Source organism: Notolepis coatsorum (genome assembly GCF_963971535.1).
Source record: "Notolepis coatsorum genome assembly, chromosome: 4".
Lineage (NCBI taxonomy): Eukaryota > Metazoa > Chordata > Actinopteri > Aulopiformes > Paralepididae > Notolepis > Notolepis coatsorum.
Window position 1 is genome coordinate 97,786,704 of NC_140168.1, and position 12,662 is coordinate 97,799,365.

General features: G+C 43.7%; 1 protein-coding gene across 8 annotated transcripts in view; it reads right to left on the reverse strand.

The window, feature by feature from the left end:
* The window catches only part of clasp2 (cytoplasmic linker associated protein 2), a 199,473-nt gene that overhangs the window by 112,484 nt on the left and 74,327 nt on the right, over positions 1-12,662 (reverse strand). For 4 of the 8 annotated variants that reach the window (XM_084313562.1, XM_084313560.1, XM_084313561.1 and 1 more), the window contains exon 16: positions 1,589-1,702. The exons of the other annotated variants lie outside the window; for them this stretch is intronic. In XM_084313562.1, the coding sequence (XP_084169688.1) occupies positions 1,589-1,702 (114 nt within the window). The remainder of the gene's footprint in view (positions 1-1,588; positions 1,703-12,662) is intronic. 8 annotated transcript variants of the gene reach the window in all.

The window sequence follows — 12,662 nt, forward strand, 5'->3', positions numbered from 1 at the left end:
AAGTGGTATGTGGTCCAGTTATGCTGCTCTGCTTAAAGGTTGTGTTAAAGTGGTATGTGGTCCAGTTACGCTGCTCTGATTACGTCCTCTTGAAGTTGACCGGCTTCAAATGTGAAAGTATATAATCTTCATACATTTTCCCATGTTTTCTATGCAAAATCTTTTTCTTCAAAAGTAACTCGTAACTGATGGGTTCAGATAAATGTAGTGGAGTAAAAAAGTACAATATTTCCTTTGAAATGTAGTGGAGTGAAAGTATAAAGTTCCCTAAAATGAAAATACTCACGTAAAGTACAAGTAGCTTGAAATTGTACTTAAGTACAGTACTTAATACTTAGTTACTTTCCACCACTGGTGTTTAGTCACACTGAAAAGATTCCAGTTCTGTTTCCCTGGTTTCTATTAGTCGACACCGACATCCGGTTCTGGTTCTCAGGACTCACATGTGGGTCTAAACTACACTGGATCCCCAGAACATCTCCTGAAGTTCCACATGAAACAAAGCCTCTCAAGTACAAAACAAACTGAGTTTCAAGTCAGGATGAATTGTGTCCCATTTGCCTACACAATATCAAATACAAGTTTTAAGTTGTCACAATATTTATATGTAGATATACAGTATTTATACTAAAAGTGAAAGAGAAAAACTGTGCTTTTCAGTCAGTTGACGCCAACATCCGTAGTTTGTCAAATTCTGGTTCCTTGTCAGTGTTTGTGCCATGCGCTACTTACGGAGAACACTATTCAGGACCAGAGGTAGAAGAAACTCAGCTACCACTGCTAGGGTTTCTCTTTAAAGAGAGGTAGATCTGCTAGGTTTGTCATCCAGAGGGTTTCTCCCTAGGGTTGCTTGTCCTGAGCTGGTGTAGTGGTCAAGACCTCTGCTCTGGAACCAGACTCAAATCTCTCCTGTGTCTCCTCGACTCTGTCTCCCTCTCAGCCTTCCTACTGTCTCAATAAAGAACCTTCTCTCCTGTGTCTCCTCTACTCCGTCTCCCTCTCAGCCTTCCTACTGTCTCAATAAAGAACCTTCTCTCCTGTGTCTCCTCTACTCTGTCTCCCTCTCAGCCTCCCTGCTGTCTCAATAAAGAACCTTCTCTCCTGTGTCTCCTCTACTCTGTCTCCCTCTCAGCCTTCCTACTGTCTCAATAAAGAACCTTCTCTCCTGTGTCTCCTCTACTCTGTCTCCCTCTCAGCCTTCCTACTGTCTCAATAAAGAACCTTCTCTCCTGTGTCTCCTCTACTCTGTCTCCCTCTCAGCCTTCCTACTGTCTCAATAAATAACATTCTCTCCTGTGTCTCCTACTGTCTCCCTCTCAGCCTTCCTACTGTCTCAATAAAGAACCTTCTCTCCTGTGTCTCCTCTACTCTGTCTCCCTCTCAGCCTTCCTACTGTCTCAATAAAGAACCTTCTCTCCTGTGTCTCCTACTCGGTCTGTGGTCGTTATATATATATAATAGGGAATATTATATTGTTTTCTTTTCTTTTATTCGTTTTACTATGTATCATCCATTTTCATTCAGGTATCCCGCCCCATGCCTCAGTGCCCTCTCTGGCCCGTGGTCCTCAGGGGGTGCGTCTACTCACCGAGGGGGGTGAAGGAGGAGCGTACAGGGCTGGTGTCCCGGCTGCTGTCCCTGCTGGCCTCTCTGCTGCAGCCCTGACTCATACTGGGCCGAGGGATACGACTGCTGCCGCGCGCTAAACGCCACCGCGGGGAACACAGCGCAGCACGGGACGGGGCGAGGGGAGGGGGGTGAGAGAAGAGGCAAGGAGAGAAAGGTAGGAGTAAGAACAGAAAGCAAGAGAGGAGAAAAAGCAGACAACAAAATATTAAGTAGAAAGAGGAAGAGAGACAAGAGCAAAGGAGGAGTTATAACAGAAGACAAGGCAGTGACCACAGTGAAGACAGTACACACAAGACACATGGATAAAGAGACACAGACTGTGAAGGTACATGGATACAAAGAGAGAGACTGAAGGTACATGGATAAAGAGACACAGACTGTGAAGGTACATGGATACAAAGAGAGAGACTGAAGGTACATGGATAAAAAGAGAGACTGAAGGTACATGGATAAAGAGAGAGACTGAAGGTACATGGATACAAAGAGAGACTGAAGGTACATGAGAGAGAGAGAGAGAGACTGAAGGTACATGGATAAAGAGACACAGACTGTGAAGGTACATGGATACAAAGAGAGAGACTGAAGGTACATGGATAAAGAGAGAGAGAGAGAGACTGAAGGTACATGGATACAAAGAGAGAGACTGAAGGTACATGGATAAAGAGAGAGAGAGAGAGAGAGAGAGACTGAAGGTACATGGATAAAGAGACACAGACTGTGAAGGTACATGGATACAAAGAGAGAGACTGAAGGTACATGGATAAAGAGAGAGAGAGACTGAAGGTACATGGATAAAGAGAGAGAGAGAGACTGAAGGTACATGGATAAAGAGAGAGAGAGACTGAAGGTACATGGATAAAGAGAGAGAGAGACTGAAGGTACATGGATAAAGAGAGAGAGAGACTGAAGGTACATGGATAAAGAGAGAGAGAGAGAGACTGAAGGTACATGGATACAAAGAGAGAGACTGAAGGTACATGGATAAAGAGAGAGAGAGAGAGAGAGACTGAAGGTACATGGATAAAGAGACACAGACTGTGAAGGTACATGGATACAAAGAGAGAGACTGAAGGTACATGGATAAAGAGAGAGAGAGACTGAAGGTACATGGATAAAGAGAGAGAGAGAGACTGAAGGTACATGGATAAAGAGAGAGAGAGACTGAAGGTACATGGATAAAGAGAGAGAGAGACTGAAGGTACATGGATAAAGAGAGAGAGACTGAAGGTACATGGATAAAAAGAGAGAGACTGTGAAGGTACATGGATAAAGAGAGAGAGAGACTGAAGGTACATGGATAAAAAGAGAGACTGAAGGTACATGGATAAAGAGAGAGAGAGACTGAAGGTACATGGATAAAAAGAGAGAGACTGAAGGTACATGGATAAAGAGAGAGAGAGACTGAAGGTACATGGATAAAAAGAGAGAGACTGAAGGTACATGGATAAAGAGAGAGAGAGAGAGAGAGACTGAAGGTACATGGATAAAGAGAGAGACTGAAGGTACATGGATAAAAAGAGAGAGTCTGAAGGTACATGGATAAAGAGAGAGACTGAAGGTACATGGATAAAAAGAGAGACTGAAGGTACATGGATAAAGAGAGAGAGAGACTGAAGGTACATGGATAAAGAGAGAGACTGAAGGTACATGGATAAAAAGAGAGAGACTGAAGGTACATGGATAAAGAGAGAGAGAGACTGAAGGTACATGGATAAAGAGAGAGAGAGACTGAAGGTACATGGATAAAGAGAGAGACTGAAGGTACATGGATAAAAAGAGAGAGAGAGGCTGAAGGTACATGGATAAAAAAGAGAGAGACTGAAGGTACATGGATAAAGAGAGAGAGACTGAAGGTACATGGATAAAAAGAGAGAGACTGAAGGTACATGGATAAAGAGAGAGACTGAAGGTACATGGATAAAAAGAGAGAGAGAGGCTGAAGGTACATGGATAAAAAAGAGAGAGACTGAAGGTACATGGATAAAGAGAGAGAGAGACTGAAGGTACATGGATAAAAAGAGAGAGACTGAAGGTACATGGATAAAAAGAGAGAGAGAGACTGAAGGTACATGGATAAAAAGAGAGAGAGAGACTGAAGGTACATGGATAAAGAGAGAGACTGAAGGTACATGGATAAAAAGAGAGAGAGACTGAAGGTACATGGATAAAGAGAGAGAGACTGAAGGTACATGGATAAAGAGAGAGACTGAAGGTACATGGATAAAGAGAGAGAGAGACTGAAGGTACATGGATAAAGAGAGAGAGACTGAAGGTACATGGATAAAGAGAGAGAGACTGAAGGTACATGGATAAAAAGAGAGAGAGACTGAAGGTACATGGATAAAAAGAGAGAGACTGAAGGTACATGGATAAAGAGAGAGAGAGACTGAAGGTACATGGATAAAGAGAGAGAGAGAGGCTGAAGGTACATGGATAAAGAGAGAGAGAGAGGCTGAAGGTACATGGATAAAGATAGAGAGAGACTGAAGGTACATGGATAAAAAGAGAGAGAGAGAGGCTGAAGGTACATGGATAAAGAGAGAGAGAGACTGAAGGTACATGGATAAAGAGAGAGAGAGACTGAAGGTACATGGATAAAGAGAGAGAGAGAGGCTGAAGGTACATGGATAAAGAGAGAGAGAGACTGAAGGTACATGGATAAAAAGAGAGAGAGAGACTGAAGGTACATGGATAAAAAGAGAGAGAGAGACTGAAGGTACATGGATAAAAAAGAGAGAGAGACTGAAGGTACATGGATAAAAAGAGAGAGAGACTGAAGGTACATGGATAAAGAGAGAGACTGAAGGTACATGGATAAAAAGAGAGAGAGAGACTGAAGGTACATGGATAAAAAGAGAGAGAGACTGAAGGTACATGGATAAAAAGAGAGAGAGAGACTGAAGGTACATGGATAAAAAGAGAGAGAGAGGCTGAAGGTACATGGATAAAGAGAGAGAGAGACTGAAGGTACATGGATAAAAAGAGAGAGACTGAAGGTACATGGATAAAAAGAGAGAGAGACTGAAGGTACATGGATAAAAAGAGAGAGAGACTGAAGGTACATGGATAAAGAGAGAGAGACTGAAGGTACATGGATAAAAAGAGAGAGAGAGACTGAAGGTACATGGATAAAGAGAGAGAGACTGAAGGTACATGGATATAAAGAGAGAGAGAGACTGAAGGTACATGGATAAAGAGAGAGAGACTGAAGGTACATGGATAAAAAGAGAGAGAGACTGAAGGTACATGGATAAAAAGAGAGAGAGACTGAAGGTACATGGATAAAAAGAGAGAGAGACTGAAGGTACATGGATAAAAAGAGAGAGAGAGACTGAAGGTACATGGATAAAGAGAGAGAGACTGAAGGTACATGGATAAAAAGAGAGAGAGAGGCTGAAGGTACATGGATAAAAAGAGAGAGAGACTGAAGGTACATGGATAAAGAGAGAGAGACTGAAGGTACATGGATAAAAAGAGAGAGAGACTGAAGGTACATGGATAAAAAGAGAGAGGCTGAAGGTACATGGATAAAAAGAGAGAGAGACTGCAGGTACATGGATAAAGAGAGAGAGAGACTGAAGGTACATGGATAAAAAGAGAGAGAGACTGCAGGTACATGGATAAAGAGAGAGAGACTGAAGGTACATGGATAAAAAGAGAGAGACTGCAGGTACATGGATAAAGAGAGAGAGAGGCTGAAGGTACATGGATAAAAAGAGAGAGAGACTGAAGGTACATGGATAAAAAGAGAGAGAGAGGCTGAAGGTACATGGATAAAGAGAGAGAGACTGAAGGTACAGTACATGGATAAAAAGAGAGAGAGACTGAAGGTACATGGATAAAAAGAGAGAGAGAGACTGAAGGTACATGGATAAAAAGAGAGAGAGAGGCTGAAGGTACATGGATAAAGAGAGAGAGAGACTGAAGGTACATGGATAAAAAGAGAGAGACTGAAGGTACATGGATAAAAAGAGAGAGAGACTGAAGGTACATGGATAAAGAGAGAGAGAGACTGAAGGTACATGGATAAAAAGAGAGAGAGAGACTGAAGGTACATGGATAAAGAGAGAGAGACTGAAGGTACATGGATATAAAGAGAGAGAGAGACTGAAGGTACATGGATAAAAAGAGAGAGAGAGGCTGAAGGTACATGGATAAAAAGAGAGAGACTGAAGGTACATGGATAAAGAGAGAGAGAGACTGAAGGTACATGGATAAAGAGAGAGAGAGAGAGACTGAAGGTACATGGATAAAGAGAGAGAGGCTGAAGGTACATGGATAAAAAGAGAGAGACTGAAGGTACATGGATAAAGAGAGAGAGACTGAAGGTACATGGATAAAAAGAGAGAGAGAGACTGAAGGTACATGGATAAAAAGAGAGAGAGAGGCTGAAGGTACATGGATAAAGAGAGAGAGAGAGACTGAAGGTACATGGATAAAAAGAGAGAGACTGAAGGTACATGGATAAAAAGAGAGAGAGACTGAAGGTACATGGATAAAAAGAGAGATACTGAAGGTACAGTACATGGATAAAAAGAGAGAGAGAGACTGAAGGTACATGGATAAAAAGAGAGAGAGACTGAAGGTACATGGATAAAGAGAGAGAGAGACTGAAGGTACATGGATAAAAAGAGAGAGAGACTGAAGGTACATGGATAAAAAGAGAGAGACTGAAGGTACATGGATAAAGAGAGAGAGACTGAAGGTACATGGATAAAAAGAGAGAGAGAGACTGAAGGTACATGGATAAAAAGAGAGAGAGACTGAAGGTACATGGATAAAAAGAGAGAGAGAGACTGAAGGTACATGGATAAAAAGAGAGAGACTGAAGGTACATGGATAAGAGAGAGAGAGACTGAAGGTACATGGCTAAAAAGAGAGAGAGACTGAAGGTACATGGATAAAAAGAGAGAGACTGAAGGTACATGGATAAAAAGAGAGAGACTGAAGGTACATGGATAAAAAGAGAGAGAGAGGCTGAAGGTACATGGATAAAAAGAGAGAGACTGAAGGTACATGGATAAAGAGAGAGAGAGACTGAAGGTACATGGATAAAGAGAGAGAGAGAGACTGAAGGTACATTGATAAAGAGAGAGAGAGACTGAAGGTACATGGATAAAGAGAGAGAGAGACTGAAGGTACATGGATAAAGAGAGAGAGAGGCTGAAGGTACATGGATAAAAAGAGAGAGACTGAAGGTACATGGATAAAGAGAGAGACTGAAGGTACATGGATAAAAAGAGAGACTGAAGGTACATGGATAAAGAGAGAGAGACTGAAGGTACATGGATAAAAAGAGAGAGAGAGACTGAAGGTACATGGATAAAAAGAGAGAGAGAGGCTGAAGGTACATGGATAAAGAGAGAGAGAGACTGAAGGTACATGGATAAAAAGAGAGAGACTGAAGGTACATGGATAAAAAGAGAGAGAGACTGAAGGTACATGGATAAAAAGAGAGAGAGACTGAAGGTACAGTACATGGATAAAAAGAGAGAGAGAGACTGGAGGTACATGGATAAAAAGAGAGAGAGACTGAAGGTACATGGATAAAAAGAGAGAGAGACTGAAGGTACATGGATAAAGAGAGAGAGAGACTGAAGGTACATGGATAAAAAGAGAGAGAGACTGAAGGTACATGGATAAAGAGAGAGAGAGACTGAAGGTACATGGATAAAAAGAGAGAGAGAGACTGAAGGTACATGGATAAAAAGAGAGAGACTGAAGGTACATGGATAAAGAGAGAGACTGAAGGTACATGGATAAAAAGAGAGAGAGACTGAAGGTACATGGATAAAAAGAGAGAGAGAGACTGAAGGTACATGGATAAAAAGAGAGAGAGAGACTGAAGGTACATGGATAAAAAGAGAGAGAGAGACTGAAGGTACATGGATAAAAAGAGAGAGAGAGACTGAAGGTACATGGATAAAAAGAGAGAGACTGAAGGTACATGGATAAGAGAGAGAGAGACTGAAGGTACATGGCTAAAAAGAGAGAGACTGAAGGTACATGGATAAAAAGAGAGAGACTGAAGGTACATGGATAAAGAGAGAGAGAGAGACTGAAGGTACATGGATAAAAAGAGAGAGAGACTGAAGGTACATGGCTAAAAAGAGAGAGAGACTGAAGGTACATGGATAAAGAGAGAGAGAGACTGAAGGTACATGGATAAAGAGAGAGAGAGACTGAAGGTACATGGATAAAAAGAGAGAGACTGAAGGTACATGGATAAAAAGAGAGAGACTGAAGGTACATGGATAAAGAGAGAGAGAGAGACTGAAGGTACATGGATAAAAAGAGAGAGACTGAAGGTACATGGATAAAAAGAGAGAGACTGTGAAGGTACATGGATAAAAAGAGAGACTGACTGAAGGTACATGGATAAAAAGAGAGAGAGACTGAAGGTACATGGATAAAGAGAGAGAGAGACTGAAGGTACATGGATAAAAAGAGAGAGAGACTGAAGGTACATGGATAAAGAGAGAGAGAGACTGAAGGTACATGGATAAAAAGAGAGAGACTGAAGGTACATGGATAAAAAGAGAGAGAGAGACTGAAGGTACATGGATAAAAAGAGAGAGACTGAAGGTACATGGATAAAAAGAGAGAGACTGAAGGTACATGGATAAAAAGAGAGAGACTGAAGGTACATGGATAAAGAGAGAGACTGAAGGTACATGGATAAAAAGAGAGAGAGACTGAAGGTACATGGATAAAGAGAGAGAGAGACTGAAGGTACATGGATAAGAGAGAGACTGAAGGTACATGGATAAAAAGAGAGAGACTGAAGGTACATGGATAAAGAGAGAGAGAGAGACTGAAGGTACATGGATAAAGAGAGAGAGACTGAAGGTACATGGATAAAGAGAGAGACTGAAGGTACATGGATAAAGAGAGAGAGAGAGAGAGAGACTGAAGGTACATGGATAAAGAGAGAGAGACTGTAGTGCAGAGATGGCATGGTCCAAGCACCAGCACCTGTCCTGGGTCAAGCTAAATAGGCTGCAGTGCACCTGTTGAGCATCAGAATAATTGATCCATCAACACACACACACTAGGAGGAGAGCCTCTGACATGTCGGTGCTCTGCCTTGTACCATCCCGCCACCTCTCGTCAATAAAGTGACTGCGTTGCACCATCTTCCCTGTACGTCAGTCGCAGAGGGCTCTTTAACCCTTTCACTACCACACTTAGTCTGTAGTGTGGTAGTTGAGAAAATGGTGGTTTTTTCAATGTATATTTGGTTTATAAAACTGATATAAAGAGACGCTTTAAGAGGGTAATATCATTATCATCACGGGATGATATTGACGGTGGAGAAGAAGAGGTTTCACAAGCACACTGCAAGCGAGGGGGGTTTGTTTTGAATTCCGATTGGAAGACAAAACAAAGATAAGGAGCGGTACAGAGCAAGGGAGAGGGGTGACCTCTTTAATGCAACAGTGAATGAAACGTTTAATGGTGTGAAAGGTTATTAACACAGTTGTCATGACAATGCGGCACATGACAACCAGAAAGGGGTGGGCTATCATAGTTATGACGAAGAGCCTATAAAGCTGACGGTGGTTGCGGGTAGGACCAAAGAAACGAATCCCACAGGAGGGAAGGGACCAAGAGACTCTCTCCTCTTATCACAGAGGGGGGGGGGGGGGGGGGGGAATGCCACATCATCATTAGCTTCGGCTACCACGAGGATGGTCTTGGCTAACGAACATGCCTGACCACTGTTGGACTGAGAGGACAATAGACTGGACTGAAAGATCATTAGATAGACTGAACACACCGAAAGGTCATTAGAATAGACTTTGCAAGGACAATACAATCTGTTAACATCTGAGCTGAGGTTTCTGTTTATAGCAATAAAAAAAAACTTTTCCTCATAAGGTATTTCACTGTGTCGAAGTGTCAAATTCTTACGGAGGTGGAGAATTATTATGGTTTGCGGATTGTACTAACGGGGTGAGATAAGGATTTAATCAACCGGTATCGGAGACGTCAGGACCATTAAAATGACACAACGCAGAGGAATTGGATGGAGAGCCAAACAGACGAAGACGTGATACTGGCCAAATTGATCAGGATCTAACAGTTGGTGCCGTGACCCGGATTATTGCTTGCTTTGAAGTTGCTTGAAAGGAAGAGACTGTGTGCAGTGCCGAGGCGTGAAGGGGTAGCCATGGACGCGAGCCAAGGCAGCGAGCGAGCAAGGCCAGCGCCATGGACCCAGCGAGCGAGCCGAGCAAGGCCGGAGAGATAAACGGCGCTGTTGTGAAGGGCCAGATTAAACCGAATATATATATTTATTATATATATATATTTAATTGTATTTGTATATTCTCTAATATTCCCTGATATCCCTTGTATATTCCTTGTACAATATGCATTGAATATCCATTCTAGCCTACTGAACATCCCATAATAGTCTCCATTCTACTATTGGTCGAGACCTTGGTGCCAGGCTGCCATACCCCCCAGACCCAGTTCAAACGTACCGCTCAACATGTACGAACAAGTCCTAGTTCCGCGTAGGAATCTGGCTACCGCACCACTAATGGGACTATTTGTTCATAGTGCGTATATATACTGCGCTACTAAAGTAGGACTTCCTTTTCAGTCCAGTTTCTTACCCTCCAATAGAGTGACAGACGTAAAGCCTCCCCGCGACGCCACGTGTGGGAGTAAGGCCAAGTTCGGCCTACCATCGGTATTGAGACATCGTGTATATTAATATTTGAATAGTCATATTTGGCACTATATCGTCGAGTTGGACGTAGTCTATTAAGCTAATAATAGTCTGTTAATATATAGTGCTTCGTGCGGTGAGAATACTACCGTAGTCAGCACCCCATCGTTTCGGGCAGAAAACTGGCTGCTTATCCAGGATGATCGACCCCATGTGAGATTGCACCCGAGGAGCCCCAGAGCCGACGAGCGAGTGGACCTGTATACCGGATTATTCTACCGACGACAGCCCGCCTTCCCAGGCACGGATTATGCTTTGTATACGTTGATTATTCCATGGATAAAGACCCCCGACACTGCCGTGTGTTGGAACCCCCCCCCCTGGAGAGGACGCAAGGTGAGGAGACGCTCTGCAAGACGAGGTCGCTTCACGTCTCTCCTCCGTGGACCGGAGGACGCCGGCCCACAAAGAGTCCATCTGCTTTCATCTGCGGTCCAAGGATCGCCGGCGCATTGAACGGCACTACAGTGGGTTCACCTGGGATACCCTTGGCCGGATGAGGCAGCCGGACTCTACCCCCCCCCCCTTCCTACTCCTGTCGGCTTACAAGCGACCGGATTAACCCCCCCTAGTGTATCCAGTATATAATCATTAAAGTATCATTGCTGTTCTTCCTTAACTATTCCAGGTCGTATATGTACCACCTGCGCCTTCAGAGATTGGACATTCTCTATTGATATACCGACGAATACTCTTGCCATAAAAGTGCATACTAATTCCCATTCATAAATGTGATTGATTTGATTAAGTGCTTGCTCTACACACCATCGCTGTGTAGAAATAAAGACCTATTTCTAATTCGTACATTTGTGTTGGATCCGTTTCATCTACGTGACAGTGTTCATCATAATATATTTATGCCGAGTACTGGGTGGCCGAATATTAAGTACAAAGGTAGTGGTAGTAAGTATCATATCTAGTAATACAGTCAGGGAATTGTACCCCTCAGTTACAGGCGCCATGGACCAGAACAACTGACGGTGAAAAGATAAAGTGAGTCTCAACAACTTCACAAGCCAATAAGAAAACGAACAATAGTGTATCCGTAAACGTAATTAGTTTGACAGAGAATGCCAGCTGTAATAGTGTGTTTGAATAACAGCAGAGCGGCACCGGTTTTTGTTTTGAAAATCGAGAGTCTTATCTACAGAGCACAGAAGCCACTGTATAGGAGATGGGAAGGGAGGCAAAGGGGAGATGTTCATTCAATTAAAGGGGCAACATCGTATTTAGTTTGATTACTGTTCAAAACGCAGAAAGCGGGAAGCGGGACTGTGGCGTGAATGGAGCAGTGAACAAACGTTACGGGTGTGGTCGGTAGCGAGAGAATGTTTGAGGCATTAAAGGGACGGTAAAAAAAAAAAAAAAAGGGATTTTTTTTTGAGCAGACAAAATGGCTGCATAGCCACGAGGGGTTTAGAACCAGGAAGTGACACGTCAGCTACAATCCTCTAGACTGAGTTTGGCCGCCATCTAGGGGGGCAGTGGGATAATACAGGTAAATGGAGGAGGAGTAGGTCGCCACCTAGTGGCGGAGGGGGGGGGGGGGGTAGTGCTGGGGAGTTTCCATTACCCATAGGGGAATATTTAGAGTTTAAGTTAATTAAGGAGTTTAATTGTTTCAAAATTACCAACTGCTTGTGTGTATACACGGTGGTGTATGTGAGAACTTTGTAAAGGAACTCAAAGTGTGGTATAGAGCGACGGGACAGCTCCAGGGCGACGGTAGACAGCCCCGTAGGGTATAGAGCGACGTGACAGCTCCAGGGCGACGGTAGACAGCCCTGTGTGGTATAGAGCGACGGGACAGCTCCAGGGCGACGGTAGACAGCCCCGTGTGTGGTATAGAGCGACGGGACAGCTCCAGGGCGACGGTAGACAGCCCTGTAGGGTATAGAGCGACGTGACAGCTCCAGGGCGACGTAGACAGCCCCGTGTGTGGTATAGAGCGACGGGACAGCTCCAGGGCGACGGTAGACAGCCCCGTAGGGTATAGAGCGACGTGACAGCTCCAGGGCGACGGAAACAGCCCCGTAGGGTATAGAGCGACGTGACAGCTCCAGGGCGACTGAAACAGCCCCGTAGGTTATATAGAGCGACGTGACAGCTCCAGGGCGACGGAAACAGCCCCGTAGGGTATAGAGCAACGTACAGCTCCAGGGCGACGGAGACAGCCCTGTTTAGGGTAGAGCAACGGACAGCTCTGTTGTATGTTAGATAATGGTACGAGTACGTGTATGTGAGTTAGGGGCAGGGAACCAACCTGCTCTGTTGTATGTTAGAGCGATGCTCT